This window comes from Passer domesticus, chromosome 4, assembly GCF_036417665.1.
Source record: "Passer domesticus isolate bPasDom1 chromosome 4, bPasDom1.hap1, whole genome shotgun sequence".
Lineage (NCBI taxonomy): Eukaryota > Metazoa > Chordata > Aves > Passeriformes > Passeridae > Passer > Passer domesticus.
Window position 1 is genome coordinate 67,265,078 of NC_087477.1, and position 16,065 is coordinate 67,281,142.

A 16,065-nucleotide genomic window follows, 5' to 3' on the forward strand; every position below is an offset into this window, starting at 1 on the left:
CCAGCCAAAGCTGTCTGCTCAACCAGGCCAATTGTCTCCCTCCCAGCTCATCTTTTAGCACATAGGGAGCAGCCTGCTGACTGAAATATTGCTTCCTTAGGGCACTTCCAGCCTCCCTGTACCCCTTTGCCCTTTAGGACTGCCTCAAACAGAATTTTCTCAAACTTATCAAGCCAGTGTCTGTCCAGAAGTCCAATATGGCCTTTCTGCTGAGGTCCCTCCAGAGTTTTCTGAGCATTTCACAATTTCACAATTCTTAAATAGTTTTATGAGAATTTCTGTTTCACAATTGCCATCCCTGAGATGGCCTGCAAGCACCCCATTACTCAGCAGTGGGACATCTCCCCTCATCATCTTCATCACCAGCTGTGTCAGGAAGTTATCTGCCACACACCAGAGCCTTGTAGACTGTCTGGTCACTGCTGTGTGGTGTTTCCAGGAGATATTTGGCAAGTTAAGGTCCTCCGTGGGAACAAGGGCTAGCAATCATGATACTTCTCCCAGTTGCTTACAGAACATTCTGTGTGCCTCTTCATCCTGATAAGGTGCTCTGTAGCAGACTCCCACCATGGTATCTGCCCTCCTGACCTATCCCCTGATTCTCACCCATTAACACTCCACCCTATTGTAACCATCATTAAAGTCTAGATAATCAAGACTCTCCCTAACAGGCAGGGCTACCCCGCTGTGTCTCCTTCCTTGTCTGCTTCAAAACTTAGTGGAGAAGAATTTAAGGACAGTGGAAGATGCAATGTTTAGATGGGACAGCTTCATAACAAATACTAGTTCTTTTATTTTTCCCTTTGGGCAACACAGTGAAGAATCACAGGGAAGTTTCTGCAAACTTAATTGTATTGCTCAATCACCATCAGAATGCCATGCAAAGTCAAAAATGAAAGCTGGATTTAGGGAAAGAGAGCAAGACATAGCAGTGCTTGGATATTATGTCATCCCCTGATTTATTTTTTTTTTTTTTCAATTTTGTGTAAAAAATTGTGTTTTCTTTTGTATCCAGGAGGGATATCCAGAATTTTTCTAGATATGGAAAAATTCTTTTCCTTTCAGCAACTTTTAAAATTGGTTTGTACAGTCAATACAGGCACCACATAAGAATGTGTTAGACAAATATTTGTTTTCAAATTATTGAAAAAAAATAAGAAGTGTGTAAGAGAAGTTGCAATGGAGCTTGAATTTAGAAGAATAAGCATGCAAAGAGTTGCTGTACATATAACAGAATTTTATTAACACCTTATTCAAAATTGATTAAATTTTCAAATGTTTTGGGGCATAGAATTTTTTTAATTGAACTTCTTCCAGAAGAATTCACATCTCTAAGTAATATTGATGTTTTAATCTGTTGCATGGCATATTGCAGGAAAGATTTCATGTATCACTTCCTTCTCCTTTCTACATTGTTTTTTATGCTTGTTGCTTTACTTTCTAGGGTTAAGGCTTGGAGACAAAATTCAGTGTATAGTTCCCCTAACTCTAGAGAACTATCATGAGAAATAACAGGAAAAGTCTATTGCTTTTTTCAAAGAGGTTTTCTGTGTAGTCAGTAATCAGTTACATTAATTCAAGTGGATGTTCTCAGCTTACTTTTTTTTTTTTTTAATTTAAACATTCTTCTGTAACTCTGTGCAGGTAGAATTGGCCCCTAAAACTCATCAAATTCATAATTTTTTCTCCCTTTCATCTTTTTTTAAGAGATCCAGGCCTTTCTTCTTGTATAAAAGCAGAAAACAAAACCTTGGCTGTGTCTGGGACCATTCTGCTGGGTGGCTTTCTCTTGTAAGTGGGTTGGCACCTTCGCTGGTGGAGTAGAAGGGCCTCTGCTCCCAAAGTGGGCAGCTCAAGAACACAGGGTAGCCTGAACCTGCTTCATGAAAGGAGAATGTGGACTGACAGATTTCTCCATTTTAATAATTTCCATGAGACCATTTACTATTGATGATAAGACTTCTTTCACCCCTGTAGTGTGAGTGTGGCATTATAATAGGATTATTGTTTCTACAATATTGTAAACGTTTGTTTATGCTTCGTCACTGAAGAAAAAGAACACAAATTTGAGAAAAAGAAAAGCCTAAGTAAGAATAACCTCAAGATAAAAATAGAAGCCAGAGATGAGAATGAGGTCAAGATTAACATGTCAGAGCCTTCAAAGGAGAAGATTATATGGAGTACCTAAAAATCGTAAAGAGGAAACAAAATGTTACTTTTCTTTTAAGAGGAGAAGAACTTAACAGGCAAATTTATTGAATCATTAATATGGAATATGAGGTAAAAAGTAATGACATATTTGGAAGGTGCAAATGTGGGATAGTGTATTTGGTTTGATTTATTTTTACTGTGCTTTCCTGTTAAGACACTGTTTTAACTTTACAGGTTAATGGGAAAGTGAACTGACGCTCAGACTGAGACCATATATAAATAAGACAGAACTCACAATATTCTAGTATTAAATATCCAGAAGCATAAAATCAAAGAATATTCTTGCTTATGTATTGACTAGATATAACATAAAATTAACTGAAGCACACACATGCATTTTTGAATTAATAAAAATACATAGATTCTAGAGTTCTGTTTACATTGTCCTTCAATGTGTACAGCCTTCAAATAAAACAAAAAAAAGCTGATAATAAATTGTGGATTACAATTTTTCTTTCTCTACGTGGTAGCCCATAAACGACAGATTGTTTATTTTACAACTTGCTATGCTAATTTAAAATTATAATGACTTTTTGAACAAAAATTGAAATATCTGAACTTCTTGATAGTTAGAAATTTTTTTTCTAGTCTAAAGAGGTTAGCAACCTGAGTAGTTGATACTAGACATCATTTATGATGTATTTTTTAGTGTTAGAACATATATTTAAATCAATAAAAATGCGTATTTTTTTTTTCTGAGGCTTCCCTTCCCCTTATTGTTGTTGTGGTTTGTATAGCAATGGACAGGATTTATTTAAATTTTTAGGATGTGCACAAGGGTAAGCATTTAGGCATAACCTTGTATTCATTATGCATGTGCTGTATAAATATTCTTCAAAGCGCATTCTTCGCACTGGGTATCCTCTTGGTGATCACATTAATAAACAAAGGACAATTAGTTTTATACAAACTATCTAATAAATCAGGTGGGATTATTTTCCCCTGATGTGTAGCCTGGGTAAGATCTTCCCAGGAAAATGCTGAATACCCATTAATGTGTATCAGAGTTTGGAGTTCAGCACTTCTAGGTTCATGTGCTGAGGCAGAAAAGCACTGTTTTGTTTCTTTGTCAATAAAGAATACATTCTTCCTGGCTGTGGATCAGGAGTTTGGCAGTGCATGTCTCCTTGACAGCACTGTATTTTGCTAGCTGGCGGCACTGATCACGCTGTGTTTGTATTTCTTTAATTCCTATTCTCACTTTCAGTGAAGATTTAATTAAACTCTGGTGATGCTTAAGAGGAAGGGGCAGCGTTTCTCTGATCATTGTTCTTTCTAATGCAGAGGGCGGTAGTTTTCAGACATGCAGCATTTAGCATGTGAAAACAGATGTCTGTTTTTAGGAAACTGTCATTTCTCAAACTTAACAAAAATGGTGCTAAGAGGAGCTGGGGAAAGGCTGTGGAGCTGGGCAGAATTGCAGCATCTGGGTCTGGGAGTGCTGGAGCACTGAGCACTGGTAGCAGCGTGCTCCCTCGTGCAAGTTTCCAGAGAGCTTTTCTTCTTGGCACTGACACAGCCAAGTCTCCTGCTCGACACAGATGTTCCTCCAGCAGCTCTCAGTAACGCTGCTCCACGGATACAATGTCATGCCCAGAGGTTCCTGGTCCACCTCAGCCTTCTAGGAGGACTCGCTACTGATGAAAGCAAATGCTCACAGAAGCATGAGATGCAGGGCTTTATCTGATATTTTATCTCAGCTAGAGTGGCTGCTGAACTGCCACTGCTTGGTATAGTGGTGCTTTACACCACTGCAAATTTCTTCAAAGCAAACTCTTGGTAAAATCCTCTAATTTCCCTCTGATTGCAAACCGGTGTGAAGACTGGAATGATTTGCCTGTTGGAAGAATGTTGACTCTCGAGTGGGAGTCGGAGGGACTACAAACAGTGGGTATTGTTGTGATTATATTTGCATCTCTGAAGCTGCTTCATTTGCTGGGACTGATTGATTTTTCAGAAGGTAAAGTGGTCACTCACAGTTTGTGCTGTTTGTAGGTTTGGTGTCTGATCTGCTAAAATAGAGAGCATCAGCTACTAGGGCTGTGAAATGAAAAAAGTGAAAGTAACAGACTAAAAACCCTGGTTTGCTTCTATTGCTTTTGCTTTGTTACTGAAAACAGAAGTAGATGCTAGCATAAGATTTTTGTCTTGCAATGAATTTACAACTGTGAGAGGATGTTCATTAAAAAAGGCTAAAATAGTGAACAAAACACCTGTCAGTTGCCTTTGAAAGCTGTTCAGTGCTACTTAACAGTTCAGTTCATGTTTAAAAAATGCTTAGCTTTTCTGATTTATGATGCCATTAGTTTTCTTCTGTGTGTCTGTATTTTAAAAGTCTGTTTCACAGGTAAATGCTGTACACTGTTATTACAGGATGACCTTTAGGATCAAGCCTGCTGTACATCTTTAAAAAAGAGGCATAGATGCCAACACTAAATGTGTGTATTTAAAATATATATTACTAATATATGTTTTAAAATTCCTGTTGCTTGCTCAGAATTTGTTTGCTGTCTATTTATGGGTCATGTAATTTCATCTACTCCCAAAGAGGGATTCACATTAATTTATTAGGACTTTTATTTCTACAAAAAAATGAGGTGTTTTCACATTTTATAGAAATAAGCTATTTCAGGTCAGTTATAACTGAGATTTTTTGCTGTCAACTTTTCAAGTTTTTCACAAAATGTCTACCCAGTCCATGAAGCCCTTGCTCAAAAAATACTTGCTTTTGTCATTATGTTTGCTCATGTCAGTCCAAACCAATCCTTTTTGCTGGGTAACTGCTTTCAGTCAGAATCACACAGCCAAGGGGAGCACTCCAGTTCTCTGAAACATTAACTTTTCATCACAGAATAGGATTTTTGATACATGTAGATTCACATAATCACCTCATAAAATTGTTCAGAGTGCTGATAAAATTTGAAATCTTTAGTACTTATATAGTTACTGAACTACTGAAATAAATCATCTCTCAGACTGTATGTGGTGGGAATATATATTTGCTTTGTTACTATATAATGTATTGGTTATGGAATTACTTTTTCAATTCTAAACAATGGGTAATTTACCTCATAGCAGTGCTCACTCTTAGGTTTCCTAATACTCTGGATGTGTAACATTTGTGACATGTAAAAAAATCATCGTGGTTATGGATTAGCTTCAGCTTTATTACATATGGTAACAAATAGGGAAAAAACATTGAAGTGCAATATTGCTTTTTTTAGCATATGTAGAGTTAGAGCCTTTTCCTGATTTCTCACTGGTATTGCCATTAAGTTTGTGGGAAAAGGTCTTATGTGATTTCAGTACTATAAATCATTTTAAAAAATCCTCCTGGTACAAATTACACTGATTTTAATAATGATAATAAGTTCAAGATGATCTATCAATTTAAGCACAACTTTTTGTTCTAATGCACCCATTAGTGTCATGGCATTTCCTCATATGATAATAATTTCACTCAAAAGTACTTAGCAACATAAACCAATCCCTAAATGTAAAAAGATTAAACTTTGTAAGATACAGTTGATTTATTTACAATTGCAGTGTGAGTAACTCTGGTGACTTGAGGCATTTTCAGTTCCCCTGAGGCTGATATGTGCTAATCAACTTTTTCGTGTTTGGGTACCACCACTGTATTAAACAACAATTCTGCCCCAAATGGTTAAGGAATAATTTTTATAGTGTATTCAGAACTAGTGATTTGTTGTTCACCTACTGAGCGCAAGGAAAGTTGTTCTGTTCATATCCAAGGAGGAGCACATTTAAACTGCCAGCATTGATATGGAAACCAAAATAAGCAATGAGTCCTCCCCATCTACCACATGCAGGCAGGTCACAGGTCATATGCTGAAACAAGTCTGTTCCCATAATTAGGCTTTCTGACTGCTTAACATGCTTGTCTTAACATCCCTGATACATTGACTTATACTGCAAATATCACTGAAAGAAATGACAGCATGCCTGATGTTTGCTATTACAGGGCAGAAAGGACAGATAAAGGACAAATCCTTAGTTGCTAACTTGCTACAACTCCACTGATTTTAGTGCAGTTATGGTGAAGAAGAGCCTGACTTGCCCTCATCTCCACAAGAAAATAGGAGAACCAGTCAATCTGCTTAGTTTTACTGAATAAACTGAGTCACAGAATTAACTAGGTTGGAAAAGACCTTTGCCATCATCGAGCCTAAGCTATATCATATACAGTATTGAACAATTGGCAGGACAGAGGGAAACCTGATTTTATCTGTTGTCCCATACTAGGGACTACGTTATTCTGATTCATCTATTCTCTACTTTTTAATAAGTAGAAAACAGACCAGAATGAAGACAAAGCTGGCTTCACTGGAGGCAGCCAGCTATTTCAGTTAAAAGGACAGAATTGAATCAATACAACTTTTACTAGGAGAGATTGAAACTCCCCTTTCTCTCTCCTTCCATTACTTTGAAAGTGGTTTGATACTTACCATTATCTTCCCTCCAGCTTTCTTGCCTGGAGATTTTTCTGCTGGGCAGCTTCACTCCAAAGCTTTTGTTTTGTTACTCAAGCTGGAAGGGGAGGAGAGAAGGGAGATCAAACTGAAGCAATGGGTTAGAACAGGGCCAGGCTTAGAGGGAATTCATCCACCAGAAACTTGGAGGTGAGAGAAGGCAAAATGAAGGATTCACTTTGCATTTCTATGTCCAGAAGAGCTGTCAAGTAGTAGCTATACAGAGAGATTATCTAAACATGTGTGAGCAACTTTTTAAAAGTCAGGGAACTGCATAAATCAAAGTCTTTGAAAGGAGAAACTCTGTTCCTTTTCCTACATCATGCACTGATTGTATCTTGAAATAACGTCTCTTACAGAAATGTTTTTCTTTTACATGTGAATAGAATCAGCCATTGTTGCAATCTTTTTAGACTCCTTTTTTGCTTTTTTATTCCTTACATTACTCTCTAATAGTCTCCAGAGCTTGTTACCTTTCAAGTGCTTATTCAGATATAAATGTGATGTTTGGCATGTGAATATCCTATGAACTCCATGTCTTTTGGTTGGTAGGACTCACTGGTGTCTGTATGTCTTTAAACTCAATAGGCTATCAAGGATAGGCAAGAATATTTGATCCTTAGCTTCTCCTACTGTGATGCAAAGAAAAGATCAGTTCGCTTGCTGTTATCAATGAATATATTTGGCTGCAAAGTCAGCTTTGTGAGTAAGTAATTTGTTGCTTTAGCTACAAAGTGGAAATTGGTTAGGGGGTAAATGGAGGTAGTTTTTAATAGACGTAGTTTTCTGCCTTAGGGTTTATCTGCTCTATGAAGGTACAGAAAGGTCTTTTTCTTCTGTCTAATGTGAATGGACAGAAGTCACCTCCAGTCCAAAAGTCATGTTAGTGAATTTATCTGTTCTGTCACATAAACTGCTAAAATGTGGCCTCTTTCATAGTTCAGATACTTAAAAGCACAAAGATGTTTGGTCTGTCTGCAACCATCTGTGTTAACATGTTGTAAGTTACCCTTACAGCTTAGTAAAACCAGTAAGGTTTAAAATATTTTCTCAAGTGCAGTATGACTCTCACTGTTATGATATGGGGAAAGACACGCTGCTGAGAAATTCTCTATTGCACCATATTTTATAGGAAAAAGAAAACTCCCATGATTTTTAGTGTTCTCCTTCTCTGCATGTGGCTGACATGAATTATCCTAATTTGGATGTCCTCTCCATCCACTTAAAGTTGTTTTACAAGTGCAGCTTCCAACAGCCTCCTATGCTGCTCCCTCTTCTGTATAACTTCTCTCAGCCAAGTGGGGTGCAATGTAGCATAATTCCATAATAAACTGAAAGGTAAAAATATGCCATGCAGCAGTACCTGTCCCATTGCCTTTTCTCAGCAGCTGCTTGTAACACCTGTTCTCAGAAAGATGTTCAGTTAATGTGGTGACATGACCACCTCCTACTTGTTTTTTTTTGTCTCCAGACAATGCAGAATTGACAGAACTACTTTATACCCAACCCTCCTTGTAAACCTTGACAGACATTCTGGATGCAAGGTCTCTAAAGGAGAGTCAGTCTGTAGAAGTATCGATAGATTGTGCAGCAAAGAAGAGTTATTTCAGAAGACCAGGTGTGAAACTGCATTCAGTTGCTGCATTAAATCCAACCTTGATCCAAATAGATGTAAAAACTGAGGTGTGAGTTGCAATATGCTCATTTATATAGATACATTTCTCTATGCTTATGTTGGATGCAAGACAGGCTGTGAAACTTAATGAAACTTGTGACCATCTTACCAGCAGCCTCAGAGTAGTAGATGATGTTCTATTTACTCATCACCTGTCCTCAAAAAGTAGCCTTCTCCAGGCTTGGGAGAATGGTTATGTTTGGAAAGCAATGTCTTGATTAACCTCAATATTATTATATTGAAAGTAAATTTTTTACTTTGTTTTACTTTCCTTTTAGTTCAGCGTTTTTTTCTACCTGGACCTAATGACATGATGTGCAAATCACATAGAAGTAATGTTCTTGGTAAAGAACAGCAAAATCATTCCTTCATGTTAAAATTAGAGAAATCAAGCTTTTATCAGGAATAAAATGGGACAATTTTAGGAATAAAATGCGACAATTTATGTAAAAATTTTGAGGAAGGACCTGTTGGTTTATGAAGATATTTTCATCTTTCATGGACATCTTCAGGGAATTTTAACATCCAGATCAACTAAATCACTGTGGAATTCTGGAATCACTGTAGGTCCACATCAGTCTGAATTAAAAATCTAGATGCTGTGTGAAAAATGATGAGAAACTTTTAAGAGCTGTTACAAATATTGCCAAGAATATTTCTGTAAGGATAACACATGTCCTATCTCTTCATGTGGGATTTCACAGATCCTCTCTGGTTCAGGATCATACATAATATTTGCCTTCTAACTTGGGTAGGGCTCCTTTTGGCCTCACTGTTCTGGGAGAACCCTTTCCTTCATTAGATTCTCTGTTTTCTAGTCTTGATTTTTTTTTTTTTTCAAGAAAGTATTCATACTAATAGTCATTTTATATTGACTATGTGCAGGTAGAGAAATTCCCCCTTGTATTCATCTTTGCAAAGGGAGAGTTGCTTTTGAGCTTCATTTGAAGCTTCTGTGGTTCTGAGTACTCATCTGAAGGAATTTATTTATCCAGATATGTGTTGGCTGTTTCTGGCCAAAATCCATGCATTTTGAAAGGAATGGAGGCATTTTCTCCCAGAATATAAATACAGTCACCCAAAATAAAGGTTGGTGATATATATTTTATACCTGCAGCAAAGTCTGCATCTAACCACCTTGCATCTCAGAGTATGGATACCAAGAGCTTCCTACAGAATGCCCAGATTAAGCGTTTCCCTGTGCACTCTGCCACTGCTCCATGCCCAGGCTGCTTTTAAAATGTAGCTCTGGATAAAATAATTCGTTTTAAGATGACAAAATTTGATATGACAAAATATGCTTCTGAAAAATGATTACACTTGTTCAGCTGAGTATAGGTGTGGAGAGAAAAGCATTGCCTACTCTCTAATGTACTTTAGTGCTGAGAATCTAGAAGGCTTTGCTGTTGGAATAAGATATTGCAGACATGAATAATCATTGCCTAAAATTCTATAGAACAAGATTCAATATACACAATAATGGAATGACTGAAAAAAAAATCCATAATAACGCACTGATTAGAAATAATGCAGTCATCTTTGGTCTTTTGAATCTTAAATTATTTGTTCCATTTTTGATACATTTTTTGTCAGAATTCTTTGGCATTTTATATTAATGAGATATGTGAGATACTCAGTGATTTTATAGGGATTTATGCATCTGATTATGTGTAGACCTGTTTGAAACATTAAAATTTACAAAGCAATTGAATCTGTTCTATGTAATGCAAAAATAATAGCATAATTTGGAGATATTGCACTACAATTTTATTGTCTAGTATGCATTTTAGCTCATAATAAAAATACTTACCGAATTACCATGGGGAAAAACTGCAAAAGCAGCCATAACGTTCATTTTGCAGTCTCATCTGTATATCTGCTTCATGTTACTAGAGCAGTATGAAGAAGCACAAATGAGACCATTCTGTTTATAGGAGTGACATATGCCCTTCCAAAGTCTAAACAAGGAACCTTTAGAAATAGGCCAATAGTAGTTTGATTGCATATGTGTATGTATTTGTGTACATTTCATGATGAGGAATAATCTAAAATGAAAATTTTTTGTACCAAATTTTACCAGTAAGTAACTTTTAAAAGAGAAGACATCTCAAGAAAACAATTATAACATGCAAGGTCTGACATAGGTACAAAAAGGTCAATTTAATGTTTCTTTTTTTAAAAAGCCATTACTGATCAATGTTTATAAATTATGCTATTGCTAAATAATATATATTTTCATGTTAAAATGGTAGGATACAGTTCAGATTGATTATTTTATAATTGCTTGTAAGTAGATGTATACATTCCATATGTGCATTTGACTGATTTTTGAATATATATAGATGAAGAGACCTTGACTGTTTCTGGTAGATATCTGCCCTTATTTTGAAAACATTTTCAGTCTTCCACTAGTCACTCAAGAAAGAATAAGTTACATGATAATGAAAAAAATCCTTGTTTAGACAACACAGCTTTCATAAATTAGAAGGAAGAATATTGATCACTGAAATGAGTCAAACCAAAACAAAGTGCAACAGTAAGTTATATTTATGAAGAAATTATCTGATTTTTTTCCTTTGAAACAGTAACAGAAGAACATCCCACTTGATATGAAATAACACTCCTGGGGAAAATTATCCCTTTCTACAAGTATTCTTTGTATTGACACACCTACTGCTAGTTTGGTTTTTTTATAAGAACACTTGTGATTAATATCCTTAGGCTATTAGCTAATCTGCAATCAGCATCACCTTATATTTCTTCTGTAGTTTGAATTATTGTTAAGTTTCTTTATTATTTCCCTGTCAGACAGGTACCAATTGTCAGCAACTTCAATTATATAATTAAAACAATCACAAATAAATAGACAGCTGGGTTGACTTTCAGGAACTCTCATTGTGATTTCTTTCCTTTTTAACCTCAAAAAATATAGAAAATGGTAAAAATTATGCTGGTTAACTCATGCGTTGTTGTGAGAATGAGTAGGTTGAAAAAGTGGCATCCAGTGCTAAAGTGGTGTGGCCATATGATGAGTATTGAGAGACAGACATCAAGAGATTTCTCTTAATCTCATTGTCAAAAACCAGGTTTGAAACTTGAACATGGTGAGTGATAGTAGCTTCAAACTATTGAGACATTTTAAACCAAAACGTCACTCTGAATCTAGATAGAAAGGTGTTTGCATTAGTCAGTATCCAAGACTTCTTGGTTTTTACTAGTAGTAGCGTGTATTTTCTTGTTGAGAAATCAAGTAATCTCATCTCATATTCCAATCAAAAGCTGGTTTAGAATAAATTACAGTAAGATTTTTACTGTAGCATAGTGAGTACCTTATGCTGTACTCTTATACACGATCTGCAGTTACAAATGCTTCATATTACCCATTCTTCTTAATACACACCTTGTTGTTTCTTCTCTGTTTGTTATGAATAATGTGTTTGTTTAAACTCATATGTTTATATGTATAGAGTATACTCTCCTTTATGAGACACATAGCACATAGAATGCATTTATACATATATGCAATGAAATACGTATGGGAAATAATTTTAGATTTAAATATATGGTGTACTAAGTGCAGATAGTTGAATTTGCCATATTTCACAGGCTGAAAATTTAAAAAATACCTTAGGTGGTTGTTTGAAATATTTCAAATACAGGGCTTATTTCTCAGTCTGTCATGTGAATAGTATTTAAATACAACAAATTTGTAATAAAAATGCATTTTTAATTCAGCATAAGGTGCTTTTTGGTTAGTAAAGTGTGGCATTTTCTTATGGATTCAATTTTTCCATACCTAAGAAATAGAATGAATTTGAGTTTAAAATTGTAAAACAAATTATAAATAATTTGAAAGATTTTTTTCTTAGTTTAATGTTTTATATAGGGTTTTTCTTGTTATATTTCAATAATGATGCTCTGCAAGTAAATTTTTCTCTTTTATATTTCAATAATAAGTATAGGCCTTACATTGCTTTGGTTCTTTCTCCCTCTGGGGCAGTGTTTTGTCCTCATTACTGAAGTCACTAAATGGAGCCAAATCAGTTAACTTGCAATAATCATTTTGGGATTGGATTCAGCCCCTGGGTAGATTAGAAAACTAACTTTTCTACCTGTTTTTCTCACTCAAAGAAGTGTAATGCGTTGTAGCAGACGCAGAGCTTCTAATGTATAACAGAGATTTACATATGCCCATCACTTTACTCTCTCAGAATACTGAGCACAAAACAGCATTTCAAATATAGCAACCAACACAAAAGTGTAAGCTGTTTTTTACAGAAGCAGGGAACTTCTGTGTATTGCCAGTAAATGGATGCTTCATTGTGTACCCATATATTACCATGAATTTGTGCTCGCAGCTTTTTTCCGAATGGAGACAAAATTGCTGAAAATAATGTCATTAAAAGCTTTTATTCAGATCTCTTTTATCCATGCCAGGTTAAACTTGTATCTCATAGATGAACGCTTGAATAGAGGTATCTGAAGTATTGTAATTAAGTAAAATCCTGAGTAGCAAATTCTTGCTCTTATGAATTTTATTAAATGGTGCAATTTGGTGTTATTTGTATAAAAAGATACAGTAGTTGCAACAATTCTCTTGGTTATTATTTTAAAAATTAGATTTCCTGCCTAAAGGCTTTACAGTTTGGGGCTATTTCTCTTTGTACCACTTCAGAAGCAGCCAGAGAAAAGGCTGGCAATGCAGGGAGCAGCAATCTTATTTCAAGTTCTCTGCTGCTGAGAAAGAGCAAGTAGCAGCAGGTCAATATTCTGTGGTGGGAGGGAGAGAGAGGAGATTCAGTGCAATGCCCAGGTAAATCCAAAGCAGAACAGAGTGGGTTCTCCAGTCTTCTGGAGTGTTGAGGAGGTGGCAAATTAGATAACATTTGCATGCAATAGCATGACTAAGCACGAGAATGTGTGCTGTATAGAGAGGTCAGCCATGCCCAGAAGAATTGCAATGGATGCACATTTTTAAGGAGGGTTTAGAACTACAATATGTTAATTTGTTAATCACAGCATGGTTTGTTAAGGACCTGATGATATTAGCAGTCCTTCAAGAGTGGATACAAACAAGAACAGAGAGGGGGTGGGGGAGGGCAGGTACAACACCAAAATATTAAACTGTTTAGGATTTTCTGTACTTGCCATTTATCTAGGGAAGTAGTTATTCTCTGCTTTGGATGATAAGTGAACACTTGAAAACCAACTGGTTTCAAACAAAGACGACTGGCAATACAGGACTGCAAACGGAGGTGCTCTGTATTTTAGAAGATTTGAACTATGGGTTTTGGGGCAGATCTCAGAGGAAATTTTTCAGCAAATTAGGCCACATCAATTCAGTTCCTAGATATTGATCTTTGTGACCCAGTTTAGACACCTTCATTTGAAAATGTAGTTTAAGCACTAGTGATTCTTTCCATGCTATTTATCCTCAACATAAAATCTTTTGCTTTTTGATGTATTGTTATGTTTAAGTTGCATGATCAATCTCTTCATGCAGATGAATCCAGACATGTCTAAATCATGTGGTTTGATGTGAAGTGTAGCGGACTCAGATATCCAGGAAGCTGCTTGGAAAGTACATTAAATTGCTTCACACTGAGAGAACAGTTTTTATAGTCTTGGTTTATGAACAATCTCCCTCATTCATGTTTCAATAAAGACTAGTCTTACCCTGCAGGAAGTATGAAACATTATTTAACACCAAGTGATTCACAGTGTGTTACTACTGTACTACACAGTTGTACATTTCTGAGGAAAAATTAACTTAATAATAGTTTTATTACTTTAATCCCATGATAATTGAGTTCATAAATTCTTGCTTTGCAATGTGTTTGAGAATGGTTAAGAGAGCGTAATTTTAAAAATTGTTGGAACCCTGTGTTATCTCTAGCTGTACATTTGTAAAAAAAGTAATATTCATATTTTCTGTTGCTTTCGTTTCAGTTGTGGTCTTTTTGCAAAACATTTCTCTAAGCTGAAACCTTAGTTCCTGACAAATTATATAGAGGATTTTTGCTAAAGGTCTTCTTGGCTCATTATGCAAAGGAGAAAGGAGAAGAAAGTTAACAACTTAGAACTGAGGTTTTGCTTATTTTTCTTTTATGGTTTGTAGAGAAACTGAAAACACAAACTTTTCACAGAACTAAAACTCAGGATTTCATGGGTTCATAGGAATGTGAACTGAGAGAATATAGAAAGCCTTCACCTGACTTAATGCTTTCTGATTATTATTTTTTAATATCCATTTTACTATTTGAAAAATATTTAACTATTGAATCATGTTGTTAATTCCCAGTGCTTGCAAAAAAAAAAAGAAGAAAATCTCTATATTCTTACCCTAAATGTATTCCTTTAATATAAATTTATCCTCTTGTGATCCCAAGTAGTTTGCACTTTTCAAGAGTGCATGGAAGGTTTAAAAACAGACAAAAATACCAAGCTCTCTTAAAGCTGGGATCCAGAGAAACTCAATAGTGGACACATTCTAACTGCAAACATTCATGTGGCAACCCATCTCTTTTGAAATTTTCACCCATGTCTGTCTGCCTTAACATATTAGTAGGGCAGAAAGCTCTTTAAAACCAATTTTACTTAGCTAGTACATATGTTAAGACACAGAGGGGTTTTAAGGCCTAAAGGTAGATAAAAGTTAAATATCTGAACTTCCTGTCCTTCTACAAAGACATGAATTGCACTCTGGTTTTTCATACTGACAGATACGTGTATGTTTCCTCTGGCATATCTTTTCCAGTTAGTAAACATCCTCTTTCCAAAACATTGCTTTACAATGAGTTATTTGTGTGTATGATGGTTTCATGATAATTAAAATGGACTCCAGACTGGGTATGCTTTGGGGAAATCATTAATCTTCCTTGAATTTTCATATCTTTAAAAGTGCAAATGTCCATTAGGTGTATGAAATTAATAATGTAAAATGATATATTTAACAAATTAAGGTGGTCATGCTCTGTGTGTAATGAAGAAGGCAAATACACTACATATTTGCTTTCCATAATACTATGATTATGTTCTTGCAATAGATGTTGGGATTTTCTAAAAGCTTTTTTTGTCTGCAAGTAATTTTTTATTTTAATTGCAAATTTTCCTGCAGTCACACATTGTATACCCTTAGTTCCCCACCACCAAAAAGTCTGGGGTGTGATCATATTTTCTGCTGATTCAGCTTGTTTTGTGGAAGATCAGCCAGAACTAAATGCTCAATAACTGTATTTCACTTAGAGTCTGTCAGTTTGTGTGTTTGACACCAGTCAGCTATTTGTCATTCAACAGGATAGAAAGTATCTCTGAAAGTGCTATTTTAAATTAGAATTGAAAGCTTAGATTTTTTCACTTCAATCACCACGTTTGTCATCCTGCAGTCCTCAGAAATGCCATGTTTGTCAATTGGAGTGAGAGGAGGTTGGCAGCAACCTCTGAACAGCTCAGTGTTACCTTATTTTTTGTCTTCTGCATAAACCAACACATTAAAGGCCAAATTGTAATACTGAACTGAGAGTTAAAATAAACTTTTAAAAATGTATTTCTTGATGTTATTTCAATCAATTAATAAAATACCACTTATTGATGCCACATGTTTTAATTTTTTTCCCTTACCTCCTAGAAGTAGTAGGATATTAAAAATTAAATAACAAAAATTAATTCAAACTTTTGTGATTTACAACC

At 35.5% G+C, this 16,065-nt stretch overlaps 1 protein-coding gene across 8 annotated transcripts in view; it reads left to right on the forward strand.

The window, feature by feature from the left end:
* KCNIP4 (potassium voltage-gated channel interacting protein 4) overlaps window positions 1-16,065 on the forward strand; it is a 385,018-nt gene that overhangs the window by 290,584 nt on the left and 78,369 nt on the right. The window contains exon 1 of one of the 8 annotated variants that reach the window (XM_064418514.1): window positions 3,638-4,171. The exons of the other annotated variants lie outside the window; for them this stretch is intronic. Coding sequence (XP_064274584.1) covers window positions 4,060-4,171 — 112 coding nt within the window. The 5' untranslated portion in view covers window positions 3,638-4,059. Of the gene's footprint in view, window positions 1-3,637; window positions 4,172-16,065 lie in introns of those variants that run through there. 8 annotated transcript variants of the gene reach the window in all.